General features: G+C 37.0%; 1 protein-coding gene across 8 annotated transcripts in view; it reads right to left on the minus strand.

Annotated features, from left to right (window-relative positions):
- Positions 1 to 23,647, minus strand: part of CEP63 (centrosomal protein 63) — a 74,082-nt gene that overhangs the window by 24,015 nt on the left and 26,420 nt on the right. For all 8 annotated transcript variants that reach the window (XR_009563828.2, XM_030873436.2, XM_030873429.3 and 5 more), the window contains one exon: positions 19,474 to 19,587. Coding sequence is in view for 7 of the 8 variants with exons in the window: in XM_030873436.2 (XP_030729296.1) it covers positions 19,474 to 19,587 (114 nt within the window). In the remaining variant the exon portion in view is untranslated. The remainder of the gene's footprint in view (positions 1 to 19,473; positions 19,588 to 23,647) is intronic.

A 23,647-nucleotide genomic window follows, 5' to 3' on the forward strand; every position in this document is an offset into this window, starting at 1 on the left:
GAGTTCTTATCATAAATGAATGTTGAATGTTGTCAAATGATTTTCCTTCATCTATTGAGATGAACATATGATCTTTTATCATTTTTAAATGTGGTGTATAATACTAATTGATTTGCAGAAATTGACCCATCCTTTTATCCCTGGAATAAGTTCCACTTAATCATAGTATATGATCCTTTTATTGTATTATTGAATTCGGATTAATAATATTTTGTTGAGGACCTTTGCATGTATGTTTATCACGGATATTGGCCTATAATTTTCTGTTTGTTGCATCTCCATCTGGTTTTGTATCAGTGTAATGCTGGCCTTGCAGAATGAGTTTGGAAGTGTAGGAAGACTTTCTCTTCAATTTTTTGGGAACAGTTTGAGAAGGACAGGTATTAACTCTTCTTTAAATGTTTGGTAGAATTCACTTGTGAAGCTGTGGTCCTGGACTTTTTTTTTTTTTTTTGAAGTTTTTTGATTACTGATTCAGTTTCATTACTAGTGATTAGTCTGTTCAGAATTCCTATTTCTTCCTGATTCACCCTTAGAAAATTGAAATCTTCTAGGAATGTATCCATTTCTCCTAGGTTTTCCAAACTGTTGGCATAAAGTTGTTCATAGCAGTCTCTTATGATCCTTTGTATTTCTGTGGTGTCTGTTGTAACCTCTTTTGTTTCTCATTTTATTTATTTGGGCCCTTTCTTCTTTTCTTGATAAATCTGGCTAAAGGTTTATCAAATTGGTTATCTTCTCACAGAACCTTCTCTTAGTATCATTAATCTTTTCTATTGTCCTTTTAGTCTCTATTTCATTTATTTCTGCTCTGATCTTTATCATTACCTCCTTTCTACTAATTTTGGGCTATATTTGTTCTTCTTTTTCTAGTACTATAGGTGCAAGGTTACACTGTTTATTTGAGATTTTCCTTGTCTCATGAGGTAGGCCTGTATCACGATGAATTTTCCTTTTAGAACTGCTTTTCCTGTGTCCCACAGATTTTGGAATGTTGTGTTTACATTTTCATTTCTCTCAAAGTATTTTTTAAATTTCCTCTTTCATTTCTTCAGTGATCTACTGGTTGTCAAATAGCATGTTCTTTAGCCACCACGTTTGTGGTTTTTTCCACTTTTCTTCTTGTGCTTGATTTCTAGTTTCATACCATTGTGGTATTAAAATGATGCTTGATACAACTTCAAATTTCTTAAAGTTATTGAGACTTGTTTTGTGACCTAACATGTGATCTACTCTGGAGAATGTTCCATATGGACTTAAAAAGAATCTGCATTCTGCTGTTCTGGGGTGAAATATTCTTTATATATTTATTAAGTCCATCTGGTCTAATGTATCATTTAAGGCCAATGTTGTGTCATTGATTTTCTGTATGGATGACATATGTATTCATGTAAATGAGGTGTTACAGCCCCCTACTATTACTGCATTACTGTCAATATCTCCCTTTATGTCTGCTTTATGTATTTAGGTGCTCCTATGTTTGGTGCATATTTACAGGTATTACGTCCTCTTGATGAATTGGTTCCTTAATCATTATGTAATGACCTTCTTTGTCTCTTGTTACAGTCTTTGTTTTAAAGTCTATTCTGAAATTGATAAACCATTAGCCAGACTCATCAAGAAAAAGAGGGAGAGGACTCAAATCATTAAAATTAGAAATGAAAAAGGAGAAGCTACAACAGATACCACAGAAACACAAAGCATCCTAAGAGACTACTATAAGAAACTCTATGCCAATAAAATGGACAACCTGGAAGAAATGCACAAATTCTTAGAAAGTTATAGCCTTCCAAGACTGAACCAGGAAGAAATATAAAATATGAACAGACGAATCACAAGTATTGAAATTGAAACTGTGATTAAAAATCTTCCAACAAACAAAAGTCCAGGACCAGATGGCTTCACAGGTGAATTCTATCAAACATTTAGAGAAGAGCTAACACCCATCCTTCTCAAACTCTTCGAAAAAATTGTGGAGGAAGGAAAACTCCCAAACTCATTCTATGAGGCCACCATCACCCTGATACCAAAACCAAAGATACTACAAAACAAGAAAATTACAGAGCAATATCACTGATGAATATAGATGCAAAAATCCTCAACAAAATACTAGCAAACAGGGCTTCCCTGGTGGCGCAGTGGTTGAGAGTCCGCCTGCCGATGGAGGGGACATGGGTTCGTGTGCCGGTCCGGGAGGATCCCACATGCCGCGGAGCGGCTGGGCCCGTGAGCCATGGCTGCTGAGCCTGCGCGTCCGGAGTCTGTGCTCCGCAACGGGAGAGGCCACAGCAGTGAGAGGCCCACGTACCGCAAAAAAAAAAAAAAATACTAGCAAACAGAATCCAACAACACATTAAAAGGATCATACACCATGATCAAGTGGGACTTATCCCAGGGATGCAAGGATTCTTCAATAAATGCAAATCAATCAATGTGATACACCACATTAACAAACTGAAGAATAAAAACCATATGATCATCTCAATAGATGCAGAAAAAACTTCTGAGAAAATTCAACACCCATTTATGATAAAAACTCTCCAGAAAGTGGGCACAGAGGGAACCTACCTCAACATAATAAAGGCCATATACTACAAACCCACAGCAAACATCATTCTCAATGGTGAAAAACTGAAAGCATTTCCTCTGAGATCAGGAATGAGACAAGGATGTCCACTCTCACCACTATTATTCAACATAGTTTTGGAAGTCCTAGCCACAGCAATAAGAGAAGAAAAAGAAATACAAGGAATACAAATTGGAAAAGAAAAGTAAAACTGTCACTGTTTGCAGATGACATGATACTACACATAGAGAACCCTAAAGATGCCACCAGAAAACTACTAGAACTAATCAATGAATTTGGTAAAGTTGCAGGACACAAAATTAATGCACAGAAATCTCTTGCATTCCTATACACTAATGATGAAAAATCTGAACAAGAAATTAAGGAAACACTCCATTTACCACTGCAACAAAAAGAATAAAATACCTAGGAATAAACCTACCTAGGGAGATAAAAGACCTGTATGCAGAAAACTATAAGACACTGATGAAAGAAATTAAAGATGATACCAACAGATGGAGAGATATACCATGTTCTTGGATTTGAAGAATCAATATTGTGAAAATTACTATACTACCCAAAGTAATCTACAGATTCAATGTAATCCCTATCAAATTATCAATGGCATATTTTACAGAACTAGAACAAAATATCTTAAAATTTGTATGGAGTCACAAAAGACCCCGAATAGCCAAAGCAGTCTTGAGGGAAAAGAAATGGAGCTGGAGGAATCAGACTCTCTGACTTCAGACTATACTAGAAAGCTACAGTAATCAAGACAATATGGTACTGGCACAAAAACAGAAACATAGATCAATGGAACAAGATAGAAAGCTCAGAGATAAATCCATGCACCTATGGTCAACTAATCTATGACAATGGAGGCAAGGATATACAATGGAGAAAAGACAGTCTCTTCAATAAGTGGTGCTGTGAAAACTGGACAGCTACATGTAAAAGAATGAAATTAGAAAACTCCTTAACACCATACACAAAAATAAACTCAAAATGGATTAGAGACCTAAATGTAAGACCGGACACTATAAATCTCTTAGATGAAAACATAGGAAGAACACTCTTTGATATAAATCACAGCAAGATCTTTTTTGATCCACCTCCTAGAGTAATGGAAATAAAAACAAAAATAAACAAATGGGACCTAATGAAACTTAAAAGCTTTTGCACAGGAAAGGAAACCATAAACAAGATGAAAAAACAACCCTCAGAATGGGAGAAATATTTGCAAACGAATCATCGGACAAAGGATTAATCTCCAAAATATATAAACAGCTCATGCAGCTCAATATTAAAAAAACAAACAACCCAATCCAAAAATAGACAGAAGACCTAAATAGACATTTCTCCAAAGAAGACATACAGATTGCCAAGAAGCACATGAAAAGCTGCCCCACATCACTAATTATTAGAGAAATGCAAATCAAACTACAATGAGGTATCACCTCACACCAGTTAGAATGGGCATCATCAGAAAATCTAGAAACAACAAATGCTGGACAGGGTGTGGAGAAAAGGGAACCCTCTTGCACTGTTGGTGGGAATGTAAATTGATACAGCCACTATGGAGAACAGTATGGAGGTTCCTTAAAAAATTAAAAGTAGAATTACCATATGACCCAGCAATCCCACTACTGGGCATATACCCAGAGAAAACCATAATTCAAAAAGACACATGCACCTCAATGTTCACTGCAGCAGTATTTACAATAGCCAGGTCATGGTAGCAACCTAAACGCCCATCGACAGATCAATCAATAAAGTTGTGGTCCATATATACAATGGAATATTACTCAGCCATAAAAAGGAACGAAATTGGGTCACTTGTTGAGACGTGGATGGATCTAGAGACTCATACAGAGTGAAGTAAGTCAGAAAGAGAAAAACAAATATCGTATATTTACACATATATGTGGAACCTAGAAAAATGGTACAGATGAACCGGTTTGCAGGGCAGAAATTGAGACACAGATGCAGAGAACAAACGTATGGTCACAAAAGGTGGAAAGGCGCGGGGGTGGAGGAGGTGAGGGTGTGATGAATTGGGCTACTGGGATTGACATGTATACACTGATGTGCATAAAATTGATGACTAATAAAATAAATTAATAAAATGTACATGCAAATTTTTTAATGGGATTGAGTTAAATCCACCTCTATTATGCCTCATAAACATTAAATTTTTCATTAATGAATAAATAAACCTATTTAAAAAAGTCTATTTTGTATGATATTAGTATTGCTGCTCCAGTTTTCTTTTTGTTTCCATTTGCGTGGAATATATTTTTACATCCCTTCACTTTCAGTCTGTGCAAGACTTTAGATTTGAAGAGAGATCTTGTAGGTGAATCTCTTCCTTTTTTATCCATTCAGCCACCCTCTGTTTTTTGGAACACTTAGTCCGTTTACATTTAAAGTAACTATTGATAGGTATGGACTAATTGCCACTTTGTTAATTCCTGGTTGTTTTGTACTTCTTCTCCATTCCTTTCCTCTTCTCATGGTCTCTTCCCTTGGAATTTGATGACTTTCTTTAGTGTTATGTTTGGATTCCTCTGTCTTTATTTTTTGTGTATCTGTTACAGGTTTTTGGTTTGTGGTTATCACGAGGTTCATATGTTAACAACTTACCTATTTTAACTTAATGGTTGCTTAAATTTGAGTGCATTTAAAAGCACTAAATTTTTACTCCCTATTTTGTTTTTGATGGCATATTTTACATTTATTTTGTGTATCACTTACCTAATTTTATTATTTTATTACTTTTTCAATTTTTTTTAATGAAGATAGTTAATTTACAATGTTGTCTTAGCTTCTGGTGTACAGCAAAGTGATTCGGTTATACATATATATATAAGATATGTATGTATATATATAGTTTCTCATATTCTTTTCCATTATAATTTATTACACAATATTGAATACTGTGATGTACAGTAGGTCCTTGCTGTTTATTTTATACACAGTAGCTTCCAGATACCAATCCCAAAACCCTAATTTATCCCTCCCCTCACCCCTGCTTTCCCATTTGGTGACTATAAGTTTGTTTTCTATGTCTGTATGTTTCTGTTTTGTAAATAAGTTCACTTGTATCATATTTTAGATTCCACATATAAGTGATACCATGTGATATTTGTCGTCTTCTGTCTGACTTCACTTAGTATGCTGATCTCTAGGTCCATCCATGTTGCTGCAAATGGCATGCTGCTGCAAATGGCATTATATCATTCCATTGTATATGTATACCATATCTTCTTTAGCTGTTCATCTGCCAATGGACACTTAGGTTGCTTCCATGTTTTGGCTGTTGTAAACAGTGCTGCTATGAACATTTGGGGTATGTGTCTTTTTGAATTAGAGTTATCTCCTGATATATGCCCAGGAGTGGGATAGCTGGGTCATATGGTAACTCTATTTTTAGTATTTAAGGAAACCTCCATACTGCTTTCCATAGTGGCTGCACCAATTTACATTCCTGCCAACAGTGTAGGAAGGTCCCTTTTTCTCCACATCCTCTCCAGCATTTATTATTTGTAGACCTTTTAATGATGGCCATTCTGACCAGTGTGAGGTAATACCTCACTGTAGTTTTTATTTGCATTTCTCTAATAATTAGCGGTGTTGAGCATCTTTTCATGTGCTTATTGGCCTCTGGAGAAATGTCTATTTATGTCATCTGTCCATTTTTGGATTATGTTACCTTTTTGTTACTGAGTTTTATGAGCTGTTTCTATATTTTTAAAACTAAGGCCTTGCTGATTACATTGTTTGCAAATATTTTCTCCCCATCTATAGGTTGTCTTTTCGTTTTGTTTATCGTTTCCTTAGCTGTGCAAAAGCTTCTGAGTTTGATTAGGTCCCATTTGATTATTTTTTATTTTATCTACTGCCTTGGGAGGCTGACCTAAGCAAACACTGCTACGATTTATGTCAGATAATGTTTTGCCTATGTTCTGTTCTAGGCATTTTATGGCGTCATTTTCTTATATTTAAATCTTTAAGCCACTGTGAGTTTACTTTTGTGTATAGTGTGAGGGGGTATTCTAACTTCATTGATTTACCTGCAGCTGCCCAACTTTCCCAACACCAGCTGCTGAAGAGACTGTCTTTTCTCCACTGTATATTCTTGCCTCCTTTAACAAAGATTAACTGACTGTGGGTGTGTGAGGTTTATTTCTGGGTTCTCTACTCTGTTCCATTGATCCATATGTCCTTTTTTGTGCCAATACCACACTTTTTTTTGTTTGTTTTTTGGCGGTACGCGGGCCTCTCACTGCTGTGGCCTCTCCCGTTGCGGAGCGCTCCGGACGCGCAGGCTCAGCGGCCATGGCTCACGGTCCCAGCCGCTCTGCAGCACGTGGGACCCTCCTGGACCGGGGCACGAACCCACATCCCCTGCATCAGCAGGCGGACTCTAAACCAACTGCGCCACCAGGGAAGCCCCACACTGTTTTGATTACTGTAACTTTGTAGTATTGCCTGAAGTCTGGGAGGGTTATGGCTCCAGCTTTGTTCTTTTCCCTCAACATTGCTTTGGCAATTCTGGGTCTTTTATGGTTCCACATATATTTTAGGACTATTTGTTCTAGTTCTGTGAAAAATGTCATGGGTAATTTGATAGAGATAGCATTAAATCTGTAGACTGCTTTGGGTAGTGTGGCCATTTTAACAATATTAATTCTTCCAATCCAAGAGCATGGGATACCTTCCCATTTTTTGGATCACCTTCAATTTCCTTTATCAAAGTTTTATAGTTCTCAGAAAATAAGTCGTTCATTTCCTTGGTCAGGTTTATCTGTAAGTATTTTATTTTTTTGGATACAACTTTTAAAGGGATTTTTTTTTTTTTTACTTTCCCTTTCTGATATTTCATTGTTAGTGTAAAGAAACGTAGCAAGTTTCTGTATGTTAATCTTGTACCCTGCTACCTTGCTGAATTTGTTTATCAGTTCTAGTAGTTTTTGTGTGGAGTCTTTAGGGCTTTCTATATATAGTATTGTGTCATCTGCATATAATGACAATTTTACCTCTTCCCTGCCAATTTGAATACCTTTTATTTCTTTTTCTTGTCTGACTGCTTTGACTATGACTTCCAGTACTATGTTGAATAGAAGTGGTGACAGTGGGCATCCTTATGTTGTTCCAGATTTTGGCAGGAAGGCTTTCAGCTTTTCACCATTGAGTATTATATTGGCTGTGGGTTTGTCATAAATAGCTTTTATTATATAGAAATATGTTCCTTCTATACCCACTTTGGTAAGAGTCCTTATCATGAATGGGTATTGAATTTTATCAAATGCTTTTTCTGCACCTATTGAGATGATCCTGTGGTTTTTGTCTTCTCTTTTGTTGATGTGGTGTATCACACTGATTCATTTGCATAGCTGAACCATCCTTGTGACCCTGGGATGAATCCAACATGACTGTGGTGTATCACCTTTTTTATGTGTTGGTGGATTCGGCTTGCTAATACTTTATTGAGGATATCTGCATCTATATTCATCAAAGATATTGGCCTGTAATTTTCTTTTTGGTACTGTCTTTGGTTTTGGTATTGGGGTGATAATGGCTTCACAGAATGACTTTGGGAGTGTTGCCTCCTCTATTTTGGATTAGTTTGAGAAAAATCGATATAAGTTCTTCTTTGTCTGGTAGATTCCCCATTGAAGGCATCCAGTCCTGGACTTTTGTTTGCAGGGTGCTTTTGTTTTTGTTTTTTTTGCTTATTACAGATTCTATTTCACTTCTAGTGATCGGGGTTTTCAAATTAGCTATTTCTTCTTGATTCAGTTTTGGTGGGCTGTATGTTTCTAGAAACTTGTCCATTTCTTCTAGGTGGTCTAATATGTTAGCATATAATTGTTCACAGTATTACCTTATGGGGTTTTATTTGGTATTTCTGCAGTATTGGTTATTTCTCCTCCTTCATTTCTTACATTATATTATTTATTTGGGTCCTCTCTCTTTTCTTCTTGGTGAGCCTAGCAAGAGGTCTATTGATTTTGTTTACCCTTTCAGAAAACCAGCTCTTGGTTTTATTATTTTTCTATTGTTTTTTTTAATCTCTATTTTATTTATTTCCTCTCTAATCTTTATTATTTCCTTCCTTTTGACTTTAGGTTTTGTTTGTTCTTCTTTTTCTAATTCTATTAGGTGGTAGGTTAGGTTGTTTGAGATTTTTCTCGTTTTTTGAGGAAGGCCTGTATCACTATGAACTTCCCTCTAAGAACTGCTTTTGCTGCATCCCAAGGATTTCACGTTTGTGTATTCATTTTCATTTGTCTCAAAGTATTTTTAAATTTCCTCTTTGATTTCATCACTGACCCAGTGTTTTTTTAGTAGCATGTTGTTTAGTCTCCACATAATCGTTTTTTCTTTTTCTCGTTTCTCTTTCTGTGGTTGATTTCTAGTTTCATGCCATTGTGATCAGAAAAGATGCTTGAAATAACTTCTATTCTCTTAAATTTGCTGAGGCTTGTTTTGCATCCTAGTATGTGGTCTATCCTAGAGAATGTTACATGTGCAGTTTAAAAGTTTGTATTTTAAGTCTTTTTTTTTTTTTTTCCTGGATGAAATGTCCTGAAAATGTCAATTAAGTCTAACTGTTCTATTGTGTCAATTAGGATCTCTGTTGCCTTATTGATTTTCTGTCTGGAAGACTTGTCCATTGATATAAGTGGGGTGTTAAAGTCTCCTACTATTATTACATTCCTGTCAATTTCTCCCTTTATGTCTGTTAGTATTTATGTATTTAGGTGCTCCTATATTGGGTGCATATATGTTAACGAGTGTAATAACTTCTTCTTGTATTTATTTTTTTACCATTATATAGTACCTTATGACCTTTAAATTTTGTCTGAGTATTGTTACCTCTGCTTTCTTGTCATTCTGTTTGCATGAAATATCTTCTTCCATCCTCTCACTTTCAACCTATGTGCGTCCTTCACCCTAAAGTGGGTCTTTTGTAGGCAGCATACTGTAGGCTCTTGTTTTATTATCCAGTCTGACACTCTGTCTTTTGACTGGAATATTTAGTTCACTAACATTTAAAGTAATTATTGATTGATATGTATTTACTGCCATCTTAAAACTTATTTTCCAGTTGATTTTGTATTTCTTCTTTGTTCCTCTCTTTTTGTTTTTCCTTTTGTGGTTTGATGGTTTTCTTTTGTATTATACTTGAGTTCTCTTCTGTTTGGTTTTTATGAGTCTACTGTATGCTTTTTATTTGTTGTTACCCGTTTTTCAAGTATGTTAACCCACTACTATATATACTTGCTTTAGACTGATAGTCATATAGGCTTAAACACATTCTTGAAAAAAAAAAATCTACATTTTCTTACTCCCCTCCCTGACACCTTATGATTCTGATGTCCTCTCTTATATCTTCATGTTTATCCTTCTGCTGTTCATTGTAGTTATCATCACTTTCACACACACTAAAAATTTTTAATCTATGTACTGGCTTATTTAAGTGATTTGCTTTCCAATTATGATTTTCTCTTCCCTATAGATTCTTGCTTCTTTTCTATTTGGAAAGTTTTCAGCCATAATTTTTTCAAATAAACTTTCGATCCCTTTTTCTCTTTCTTCTCCTTCTGGGATCTGTATTATGCACTTGTCGGGATGCTTTATATTACCCCATCGGTCTCATACATTGTTTTCATTTTTCTTTGTCTTTCTGTCTGCTGTTCTGATTGGGTGATTTCCATTATTCTATCTTTCAGATCACTTATTCATTTTTCTGCATTATTTAGTTTGCTATTTTTTGCCTTTAGTTCAGCTCTCATCTTGGCAAATGAGTTTTCTAATTTTAATTGGCTCCTCTTTATAGTTTCTAGTACCTTGTTACAGTGATTTACATTTCTATTGATAGCCTTTCTTAATTCCTTCAGTATTTTTATTACCTCCTTTTTGAACTTTGGGGTCTGGTAGATTGGAGAGATCTGTTTCATTGTTTATTCTTTCAGGGGATTTCTCTTGTTCTTTTAATTGGGAGTGGTTCCTCTGCTTCTCCATTATCCTTATATTTCTCTGACTCTATAAATTTAGGAGAAATAGTTATCTACTGTGGTCTTGAAGGGCTGTTTTTATGAGAGCATCCCTGTGTGGCCTGCGTGAGTCTAATGTTTTTGGTGCAAGGGCTTTTTTTTTAGTATGGGTGCCTGCCATGTCTTTCCTCAGGGTGTGCTGGCTGTTATCCCCTTGATACAGGCTGTGATTGGTGTTGTAGTGACCAGAGCCTGCACTGGATGTTGAGCGGGGCCACCTCCTCTTTGCTCTGTGGTTGTCAAAGCCCTGTCAGGAACAGGGTCTCTCCTCAGTTGTTGGAGTAGAAGCCCCCAGATCTATTTGTGAGCTTCAGTGTGGGGTAGGTGGGACTGGAGAACTTCCACTGGGAGAGGAGTCATAGAGCATTCCTCCACAGGAGTTGTCCATCAGGAAGTATGCTCTGTGGTGTTGTCCATCACCCATTGTGCATGCTCACAAAGTACACTGTTGTTGACACTGCCTGCAGGCCCACCTCAGCTGTGGGAATGTAGGACCAGGTGTCCTCAGGCACTGTGCTCACAAAGTCACCAGCACAGATCCACTGGCACAGATCTACTTATATCAGGCACTGGGACCCACCACAGTCACGAGTAGTTGTGCACCTGGACCCACCATGGGAGCTACAGTATCAGTGCAGACCCTGGCCCTGGCTCCACGAGTGCCTGCCCACAAAGCCCACAGCTGCTAACCCCAGACCCACCCCAACCACAGGAGCACCAGTAATCTGCTCTGATGTCCTGATAACAATGAGCTTACAAAGGCACCTCAGTGTAAATCCACTTAAGTTGCAAAGCCGTCAGACATGGCTCAGATTTCAGCCCTGCTTCCAAAGTCATGTGGCCCCTGGGGATCTGCTCAAATTCCAGCCCCGCTTCCGTGTGTGGGCAACCCTCCCGCAACTGCACACTCCCAGAGCTCATAGAAGCAGAGCCATACCCACTGCAAGCACGCTGAAAATGAGGCTCCCATCATGGGGCCCCACGTATCCCTTTGCATGCATCTTAACCATGGAGCTTCTAAAGTGGACCTGGGCTCTGTCCTGCATACACTCCCAGTTGTGGCCTGGCCAACACTCCAGCCCCTTCAGGCTATCTCCATGCAGCCTACCCCAGTCCTCTCCCCAGGTCTGTCCTCTGAAGCCCAAGTTTCAGCACCCAGCCCCCATGTGCACCATCAGATACATGTCTCCAGCTGGGGAGTAGTGAGGTGGCCAGGATTGTCTGTGTTGCTCTCTCTCTGTTCTGCCTGCCACAAGCCAGCTGCTGTACTCTCCTCTGAGCCTTCGAAGCTCTAACCTTGCCAGTTAAGAGTACTCTTGGTTGTTAAGTTTTTTTCTTTCAGCACTTTGAATATATCATGCCAGTCCCTTCTGGTCTGTAAAGTTTCTGCTTAAAAATCAGCTGACAACCTGTGGGGGATTCCTTTTTACGTAACTAGCTCCTGTGTGTGTGTGCACACGTGTCGATGCTTTTAAGATTCTCTTTATTTTTAACTTTTAACATCTAATTATATTGTGTTTTTATGTGAGCCTCTTTGGATTCATCTTGTTTGGAACTCCTGGGCTTCCTGGACTTTCATGCCTGTTTCCTTCACCAGGTTACGGAAGTTTTCAGTCATTATTTCTTCAAATAGGCTTTCTGACCCTTTCTCTCTCTCTTCTCCTTCCAGGACCCCTATAATGCCAATGATAGTATGCTTGATGTTATCTCAGGGATCCCTTAAACTATCCTCATTTTTTAAAATCCTTTGTTCTTTTTGCTGTTTTGATTGGATAATTTCTACTACCCTGTCTTCCAGATTGCTGATCCATTCTTTTACATTCTCTAATCTGCTTTTGATCCCCTCTAGTGCATTTTTCATTTCAGTTATTGTATTCTTCAGTTCTGACTGGATCTTTATATTTTCTATCACTTTGAGCTCTTACTGAGTTCATCCACTCTTGTCCCAAGTTTGGAGACTCTTTATGACTATTACTTTGAACTCTTTATCTGGTAAATTGCTTATCTCTGCTTCATATAGTTTTCTTTCCCTGAGGTTTGGTCTTAGCTTTCATTTGGAAGATATTCCTTTGTCTCCTCTGTGTTTGCCTAACTCTATGTTTGTTTCTATGTATGAGGTATATCAGCTACATCTTCAGCCAAGTGCTCCAGGGGTATCCCCTGTGTGGGTGTGCCCTCCTGTTACGCTGGACCACAATTACTGCAGGCATACTGGTAGGTGGGATTGGTCCCCAGGCCAGCTGACTGTAAAGCCTGGCCATGACTGCTGTGGGCAGGCATAGCCTATCTTTAATTATTCAATATTTCAATTACATACAAATACACCATTCTTAAGCATAGTGAAAATTACATAATTATTGCAAGAACAAATTCTAAATTTTCATTAACTAGAATGAATACACTAGGCCAATACAGCAGTCACTAGCCACACGTAGCCACTGAGCACCTGCATCGTGGCTAGTCCAAATTGAGATGTACTCAAAGCATGAAGTACACACTGAATATCAAAGACCCAATTTTTTAAAAACGTGAATGTAATAATATTTTTGACAAACTCAGATAAACAGAATATATTAATTTTGTTTCTTTTTACTTTTTTAATGTGACTGCTAGAAAATTTTACACATAGGTGACTCATATTTCTATTGGACAAAGCTACACTACAATATCTCAAGACTACCTCTTTCCAATATGAAGAGAGTCAGAAATAAAAATATAAACATTATAAAATAATGATTATTTCTCTTAAATATCTGGTGTTAGAGGTATCTTAAGGCTAATATATTTTTAAACGTTTTTTTTTCCCACTAACCACTGCCACTAATTTTTTGAACCAGAAACCAGAGTTTCCTCTTATTAATATAATATATAGCATCCTAACTATTCTAGTGGAGTGGGTAGAATTATTTCAACAACATAAATCACAACAGAGGTGGTTAAAAGTAAAGAAATAATTAAGAAAGCAATTTATGTCACGGAGATAAAAACAAAAACCGAGGGTGGGGAGCGAAAGTGTGAAAATAGTTTGGAAGGGCTGGGGATTGGGGGTTGAACACAAATCCCCCCCTGGCTTTGTGGTATGTAATACTGGGACTTCAAGAAAATAACTTTTCCATATAGTGAGATTACTGAGAAGAATATGATACAAAGCAACAGGGTTTTTTATTTTCCAAAGGATCTCAACATGACGTTATGGCCACTGTAGGCATCAGTTTTTACGAAGCTCCCCATCAGAGTCAACTCCAAATGTGTCAGTGCAGGCCACAGCTCTGCAGTATTTCCACTAAGTAGCAGCTTGAAGAGCCAGCCCATTAACAGTACAGCTCCCAGTAAGACCTTCTTATCACTGTTGTGTCTCTGTCACCATAAACTTTTAAACAGTAGGTCTGAGCCAATTCAATTAACTCTGTGATAATTCTACCAAGACAACAGATTAACATTTGAGTTAGGATCATCTTTTCCTCATAAGGAAAATGGTGCTTTTAAAAATATTAACATATATTCAAACCTATAAATATACATATATAATTGAACAGAGGATCTAAAACTAACTTGAACAATATCACATAGCTCATCTAAATATTTCAAAAGGAAAACATATACAATGCAGCCTTTACTTTTCTCACATACTATGAATAAGCTAAATATTTTACACTCTGTATTGGCTTAATACTTTTATTTTTTTTTCAAATGTTCTTATGTTCTCTAAGATTTCCCTGAATGTTTCCTTTTCACTCTTATATTATTTGAGCAGGAGGGAAAGGAGCAAGTGATTCTTTGACCTCTAAACAGAAAAGACCTTATGTTTTAGTGACTATACTGATATTTTCCTATGCTTATAATAACCATCATTCTGTCTTTGCATATAATAATTGTCATGTTGTTTAACAACTGTACTTTTAAATTTAATACATTTTAATATTTGATAAAAGAAACATCATCTTTACTCTTCTTTTTAAAAATGTTGCCTAGTACCATTCATTTATCCTTCCATATGAATTTTAGAATCATTCTGTAAAGTTCTCAAAATGTAACAGTCAACAAATTATGTGGATAACCATTTGGAAAAAGACAAATATAGATTCCTACCAAATTCCTTATACCAAAATAATTTTCAGATCAAATATATTAAGAAGAAATTATAAAGCATTAGAAGAAATCTTGGCTTAGTAAGGATTTACAGTATGACAACCAAGATAAAAACCTTAAAAAACTAATAGAATTAAGCCATTCTAAACAATTGTTTATAAAACAATTGTATTTCCATAAAAATTACTAAGCAGAATTAAGGTAAACTGGGAAAACACACACAATTGCAATGAAACAGCAAAGAGTTAATATATTTAATGTAGGAAGAGCTCTTTCAAAATAGTAAAATATAAATATCCTTAAAAAAATGAGCAAAGAATTTAAATGAAGTTGTGGCCACCTCTGTTGGAGGACAGGGCTCTAAGTTGATTGTGTAATAGATAATGCACTTTCTCAATGGCTCTACAGTCATTATTAACATGTCTTCCTTCCTCCCCACAAGGACATAAGGTCATTTCTGTCCTTCAAGTTTGAACAGTTAATAAATCAGAGAATCCAAGGGGTATGTTCTATTTCCCAGGAATGATTGACACTTTGGTGCTGGGGTTTTATGGGGGGAGGGGGTAGCTTTTGTTTAGCTTGTGTGGGATTGTGTGGGAGGGGAAGTTTTGATTGTTTTTTTTTTTCTTTTCTTCTGTGAGCTGTTGACGCCTGAAGTAGAACAAGTACGTCTTCAGGTAAAGAGAGGGATTTCTCAACCCACTTTCTGTGATGTCAGACTATTGGAGAAACCCTTTCAGCTGCTTTCCAGATGTACCTAAATTCAGTCAGATATTTTGGATTAAGAAACCTGAAGTCCTGACAGATCATATACTCCAAGGAAATACATCAGGGACAGATAATTGGCTGAAAACACTGATGCTTCAATGTGACACATTTTTATAGAACATTTCTACCAAGGGGTACTGACTTGATTTCTCCTACAAGGACCACACTGCCTTTGTGTTTAATGTAATGCAATCTGTGTACCTTCTAATCATATATCTGCAAAATTTTCTCATTTTTATAAAAAATCATGCCAGTAAGCTAGATGTTGAATGTATGTAAGCAGCATTTGGTAACTGTGCTAAGAGGCTACACAAGTGCATTACTGGTTTAAATTTTTTTTTTTTAGTTCTGATTTGGTTGGATAAGGTTTCATTATGACCTCTTCTGGGTCTCAGGCTCTAATGCTTGATTGAAATAGAAGAAAATATATTGGTTTTTGAAAATCAGTGTATTGTGACTTGAACTGCTATACATTCTTCCACACAATATGTCAGAGTGATTAGTGCTTTGTACATTTAGACATTTTTATTTTACTGTTCTGAAAGAAAAAATATACTGAGTTTATAGAAAGTATTCTCCTAATTAACAAAGTTTAAAATATTATCTCTACTGATTAAAATTACAACAGATTTTGATAAATAAAATAACCAGAAAAAAGAGCAAAGAAAAGAACATAAATAATTTACAAAAGAATGGAAATAGCCATAAGTAGATGAAAAAAATGCTCAATCTCATTCATAATTAAAGAAATACAAATTAAAACAAATAATCAGATACCATTTTTTCCACCTATCAGATTGACAAAGACAAGCCTAAAAGTAGGAGAAATTTTAAAAAATAATAAAATAAATAATAGTGCCCAATACTGAGAGTGGGAGGAAATGGACAATATTGAGAAAGTGTGAGGAAATGGACATTCCCAAACACTGCTGGTGAAAGTGTGCATCAATGCACCTTTGAAGAGTACTTTGACAATATATATTAAAATCTTTAAGAATGTATGACTACTCTGATGCAGCAATCTCACTTCTAGGGTCATTTCCTAAGAAAATAAATGGACATATACTCCTAAATATTTAAATAAGGATGTTCACCCATGCACTATTTATAAGAGTGAAAAAATTAAAAAACTGTATGTCCCACAACAAAAGATTGGTTATATAAATGAAGACATTTAATGGTAGATTGAACTTCTATACAATCATTATGACTCACATTTGTTGACATGTATTTAAAAAGGAAAATTTTTAACTTGTGAAAATTAAATAAAATATTGCATTATAAAGTGCTTATTAGCATACTGCCTGTCACATTGTAAGCATATAATTTACATTTTCAGATTATGTTTTATGGAAAATTTCAAATGTATACAATATGGAAAGAGTAAGATGATGAACCCCTATAGATTCATCACCTAGCTTCAACAATTATCAACATTTTGCCATTCTTAGTAATTTTTTAAGTTTGCAACTATTCCTCTCTTCCCATACACACACATACAGTGTTTTTCCTACCAAATGTACATGAATGCAATGTGCACAGCGTACAAGCACAGAAAAAGTCAGAAGAAACTTACATGCAAATGTTAACCATGGTAAATCTCTAAAGGATGGAATTATGAGTAATTTTATTTAATTCTCATTTCATCTACATTTTCTCATTTTTCTAAAATGAACATGTATTATGTCATTTTAATAGCTGACTAAAAGAAAAAAATCAAGCAAATATATGACTCAAACAGTGAGAAGTTATTCTGAACTCCACTTTTTTTTTTTTTTGGTTATGTGGCTTGAGGGATCTTAGTTGCCCAACCAGGGACTGAACCTGGGCCCACAGCAGTGAAATCACTCAGTCCTAAACACTGGACCGCCAGGGAATTCCCTGAACTCCACTTTTAGATGTTAAAAAATACAGAAGAAAAAACTTTACATCAATTTTTTTTTAAATTGAGGGGAAGTGTGGATGTTGATATCCATTTATCCAATCTGCAAGACTTTCTACCTTTATTGTTCAATGGTGATTCACATATCAACAAAATGCAATGTTTCAACCTTAACTGGAGTCCAAGACATTATTTCACACAACTCAGGAAATTTGAACAGACTAGATATTAAATTATTTAAGAAGTTAGTCTGTTAATGTGACTCTGGTATGTCTATTTTTTTTAAGTCCTATCTGTTGGGAAATAAGACAATGTCTGTGATTTGCTCTGTAATATTCCAGCCAAAAGTAAAAAGTAGGGAAGGATGAAACAAAATTGGCAAAATGAGTTGTTGCTCAAAGAGTCTTAGTCTTGCAAGCTGAAAAAGTTCTAGAGATTTGTTACACAACAAGGGGCATATAGTTAACACTACTGTACTCTTTAAAATGGTTAAGATGGTAAGTTTTAATGCTTTTTACCACAATTTTTTAAAAGATTGGCAAAATGATAACTATTATTGCTGGGTAATGAGTATACAGAAATTCATTTTTTTAAAAAATTTTAAATGAGGACCACAAGGGAGAAAGAAATATAAGTAACACTTTTTACTTAATCAGAGCAGTTTTAGTTTAAAGAAAACTATCAGAAGAATAATTCAAATACCTTTAAGTAGGGAAAACAAACGTTGGCTTTTTAAAGGCATCTTACTCTAGCCCCAGCTAAATTATGGTAAATAAAAATCTCATTTTTACTAACAATGAAGCTTTAATTATGCTGAGTAATCACAATAGTAATTTGAAAAAAGGATCTACAATCAACAATAAGCATACTACATAGATGAATAATTGAGAACTTAAAAACCAGGACTCAATTTTCTATTTTGCCAATCTGAGGCCTACAATATCTTACAGCTATTTATGTTTATACAGTGCTTTAGCATTCAGGCCAAAAAACGCTGGTCTAGACATCCAGGATTTTACTGGCCCACTCTGGCTGCATAGCTTGCTGCAGCCTAGTAAATAATTTTGTTCCTTGAGATTGCTGTGGGCCCCTCTTGCCATTCTGAGTAGACTCACTAACAGCAGAGCCATTTGTGGTAGTTTACTAGCCTGCTGATATTTCAGGGGGGATGATTAAAAGCCAATATATCACTGAAACTTAGAGCAGCAAATAATACAGATTGTTTCTTAAAAAAAATTTTTTTAGAGCTTCTCTCTAGCTCTCTTAACTTCTCCAGTAATTCTCTCTTCTATAAAACTGAGATAACTACCAACCTTGACAAATTATCATGGTATTAAACAGATAACTATATATTCTAGATAACTACATTTAGAAGAAGCACTGAGACAGTGTCTAGCACACAGAAGATGGTCACAAATATTCACTACCCTCTATTTTCATTTCCCTTTTGATCTTGGTTTTTAATTGAAAAAGCAAACAAACTGAATACGTTCTAAGAAGAAAGTTCCTAAATTGGGTAGCTAATTTTTTGTTTTGTTTAAGCCATTACTTTTTCATTAAAAAACAGTTTCTAGTAGTGTTCTAAGAAGTGTTTCTGTTGCCACAAAGATACTGCTTTTAGTTAGTGTGAATCTTTCAATATTCGTGTCCAAACAGGTGGACTGGCCGAAGCTCCCTGGCGGAGGGACCTCAGCCAAGGCACTCCGAACTATCAGAGATGGAACAAGACACAGACAGAAGTGGAACCAAGGCAAGAGCCAGAAACAGCCAGAATAAGTAAGCCAGAGCCAGAAAGAAATGGAAAAGGAGACAGAGAGAGCAGAGGTAGAAAGAGAAAAGGAGAGAGGGAGAGACCAAGATTAGGAGAGTGAAACAAATGTGAGTGTGGAGTGAGCATGAGAATGCAAGACAGTGACAGAGTGAGAGAGCAAGAAAGAGCACGAGTGAGGAGTTAGGAACCGCTGAGAAAAGCAGCAAGCAAGGGAGCAAGAGGGCGTGGGGATGTGGGTGGACATGGTGAGCACATGCGCACAGCATTAAGCCTGCTCAAATTTAATCAAAACCTCTCTGCCTCTCATTATCCCAAAATGTCTTAAACTTACCTGAATTATCTCTGATTGTTCAGCCAGAGCCTTCCTTTGAGCCTCCAGAGAAGATACCTGTTGCTGATAAATCAAGCGCTGCTTCTCCCAGTCCAGTGATTTCTGACGAAATTCCTGAAGAAGCAATTAAGGTACTTAACTTCTAAGTGCTTCCCCTTGCTGTCACTACTTTCCAGATTCACTTTTACTTTAATTGTTCCCCAGGTCCCTGGGTACACATGCACCTTTCTCCACAGCAGGAGCCCCATTACTCACTTAGCTGATAGAACTATAGAGTAATACTAAATTCCTTACATACTGTGCCTCTGGAGATCTGTCTTTCTAAATTTAACACCCTAATGGTGAAGAGTATGAAACACAGATGCTAAATACTGGATTCATGATTTTCAAAGATCTGCTGCCACCTAACGGTTGCTAATAATTTTTTTAGTGATTTTTCAGAAAACTGATGCTAAGATAATGAAAATTTCAAAATATGATTACAGATACCCCTCACTGCCCAAATTCTTGATATCCAAACCCAGGAACTGAACAGATTCAATTAAATTTTCAGATAAATCTCTGGGTAGCCCAATTCTTATCAGTGTCTAAAACTCAGGAACCAAATAGATTCAGTTAACACAGTATCCTTTGATATCCAAATTTTTATTATCTCAACAGAACTGCAAAGACATGAATAACAAGAAATATCTGTATTAAATTTTAACAGCTATCTGTAACCCAAAGCCAAACAGTTCAAAATCAATGATGGATCAATAGTAACTTCAAGTTGCACGATGAAGAAAATGAGCCCAGTATTTATGAAAATGAGGCAAACCAAAGAGAAAGGAAACTCAGTCTTTCCATCACTGTCCTCCAGGAGCCTCAACTCCAGAAGTCTCATGCTAGCTTAGGGTAATTACTGTTCACCAGCTGATACTCACTTATTCATTATTTCTACCATATACATGCTAGGTACTGTTCTAGGTGCTGGGGATACACTATTTAACAAAACAAAAATTCTAGCCCCACTCAATTGGAGGGAGATAGGCAACACATTCATTGTACAGTACCTTAGATAGTAATACAGTCACCCCTCAGTATCTGTGGGGGACTAGTTCCAGGCCTCTGCAGATTCTAAAATCCACAGATGCTCACGTCCCTTATATAAAATGGTGTATTATTTGCATATAACCAATGCACATCCTCCCATATACTTGAAATCATTTCTAGATTACTTATAATACCTAATACAATGTAAATGCTATGTAAATAGTTGTAAATACAATGTAAATGCTGTGAAAATAGTTGCTTGTGCATGACAGATTCAAGGTTTGCTTTCTGGAACTTTCTGGAATTTTTTTTCCCCAGAATATTTTAGATCCATGGTTGGTTGAATCCATGGATGCGGAACCCACAGATACAGAAAGCCAACTATACCTGTTTTGGGGAAAATAGAGCATGAAGTGCTCAGAGTTGGGGGCTGCAATTTTAAAAAGGAGTGGCCACATTGAGTAACATTTAAGTAAACACCAAGGGAGACAGGGATGAAGTTATACTATTCTGGGAAGAGGGAACAGCAAGTACAAGGCCTTGAAGTGGAAGCATCCTGGTATGTTCAAGGATGAGCAAGGAGGTTGGTGTGGCTGGAATGAGTGAGTAAAAGGAAAAAAAGGAAGAGAAAGGTCAGAGTTAACAGGCGGTGAAACTACATAGGTCATTATGATAACTTTGTCTTTTAAGAGAAGCTACTGGAAGGTTTATGTACAGGAGAGGACATGATTTGACTTACATTAAAACAGAATCATTCTGGCTATTGTGCTGGGAAAAGAGAAATCAAGGGTGACTCCAAGGTTTTTAGGCTTGAGCAATCTGAGGAATGGAGTTGCCATTAACTGAAACAGAAATGGTGCTGGAAGATAGGAGAGAAAAAAATCAGGACCTTTATTTTGGACATGTCAAGTTTGAGACAGCTTTAGACATTGGAGATGTGAAACAGGAGGTTGGAAATTATTCTGTAGCAAAAAGGAGAGGTCAGGACTAGATATACAAATGTGGGAATTATCAACATATATACAATGCTTAAAACTATGAGACTGAATGATATCACCAAGGGAGTGGGCCTAGACAGAAAAAAGAAGAGTACAATGACACAACCGTGAGGTGTTCCAATGCTAAAAGGTTGGGGAACAAAAGAGACTGAGAAAGAGTGGCAAACAAGTTAGGAGAAAACCCAGGAAAGTGCAATCGTTCTCCAAGCCAAATCCAGAAAGAGGTGTAAGGAGGACGGAGATCAGCTGGGTCCAGTGCTGCAGACAGGATGGGGAAGATGAGGGCTGGCCACAGGCTTGAGTAATGGGGAAGTCACTGGTGACCTCCATGCAAATAGCTTCTGCAGAGAGAGGGGGCAAAAGCCTTACTGAGTGGGTGTAAGAAAAATGGAAGGAAAGGAACTGGAGACAAGTATAGGTACATAAAGTAGTTTAGTTATAAAATGAAGGAGAAAAATGGGGCAGTATCCAGAGTATGAAGAGAGAGGTCAAGAAAGGATATTTAAGAGGGGGTAAGTTTGCATGTTGGTGGAAAATATCCAGTAGGGAGGAAAAACCTGATGATGCAGAAGAGAGGAGCATTTCTAGAGTGATGTCATGGGTAGGGAATAGGGAGAGCATGGACAGTCCCTCCAGCAGGAAGGCAGAGTATACGGGTGCAGTTGCAAATAGGCAGATAGACACAAGGCTGGAAGTTTGTGAAAATTATTTTCTATTTTCTCAATGAAATAGAAAGAAAGATCATCATCCAAAAGTGAGGATGTGGGGAAAAGTGTTGAAAATTCAAGAAAAGAGAACGTATGAAACAGTCATTATGGAAAGTAGGAGAGTGAGGGGAAATATAATATGATTCTGGGCAGCATGAGGACCCATTTGAGGTGAGTGACCATGAATTTAAAATGAGGCCAGTCAGCACGATTATATTTTTCTCCAGCCATGGTCTGCCACACGACAGGTAGAAAATGGGGAGAAAGCTGGATTTAATGAGAGTTACAGTTTTGCCAAGCAAAGGCGGTGAAGTAAGAGAGAGCACAGAATTGAAGGGGAATATAAGGAGTGTAACCATGGGATGGAAGCTGGGTAAGGACTTGTAACTGAGGACACAAGGTAGAGACAGAGCAGTGACAAGTGGCAGGATCCAAGCACTTTAAGGGATGAGGGGGTCAGGTGAGTATCGAGCATCAGGAGCCAGAGGGAGAGAGCTGAAAAGACAGGGATGGTAGTTGGAGAATGTGATGCTTAAAAATGTGATTCTAGGAGGGTTGCAAGTATTGGTAATGATAACACCTAAGGAAGGACAATGGGAAAAGGGAGAAGAGACAGATAGGAGATCAAAATATCCGTGGAGGAAAGAACACCAAGGAACTCAAAGACCACAGTATTATAAGCATCAACTCTGTGGATACTGAAATCCTCAAGAATTATGATAAGAACAAGGTTGGAGAGAAAGACAGTGAACTGGGAGCTGAAGTCTTTGAACAGGGGAGTAACCAGGGATCAGAAGATGACTAACTTTGGCTGTATGTACACTGGTTGGTGGTATATGCTGATGACATGAAAATCAAAGATGGATTTTCTTGTTGGTGGGAATGTAAATTGATACAGCCACTATGGAGAACAGTATGGAGGTTCCTTAAAAAACTAAAAATAGAACTACTATACGACACAGCAATCCCACTACTGGGCACATACCCTGAGAAAACCATAATTCAAAAAGAGTCACGTACAACAATGTTCATTGCAGCTCTATTTACAATAGCCAGGACATGGAAACAACCTAAGTGTGCATCGACAGATGAATGGATAAAGAAGATGTGGCACATATATACAATGGAATATTACTCAGCTATAAAAAGGAATGAAACTGAGTTATTTGTAGTGAGGTGGATGGACCTAGAAACCATCATACAGAGTGAAGTAAGTCAGAAAGGGAAAAACAAATACCGTATGCTAACACATATATATGGAATCTAAAAAAAAAAAAATGGTCAGAAGAACCTAGGGGCCAGACAGGAATAAAGGTGCAGACCTACTAGAGAATGAACTTGAGGATACGGGGAGGGGGAGGGTAAGCTGGGACAAAGTGAGAGAGTGGCATGCACACATATACACTAACAAACGTAAAATAGCTAGTGGGAAGCAGC

Source organism: Globicephala melas, chromosome 4 (genome assembly GCF_963455315.2).
Source record: "Globicephala melas chromosome 4, mGloMel1.2, whole genome shotgun sequence".
Classification (NCBI taxonomy): Eukaryota; Metazoa; Chordata; class Mammalia; order Artiodactyla; family Delphinidae; genus Globicephala; species Globicephala melas.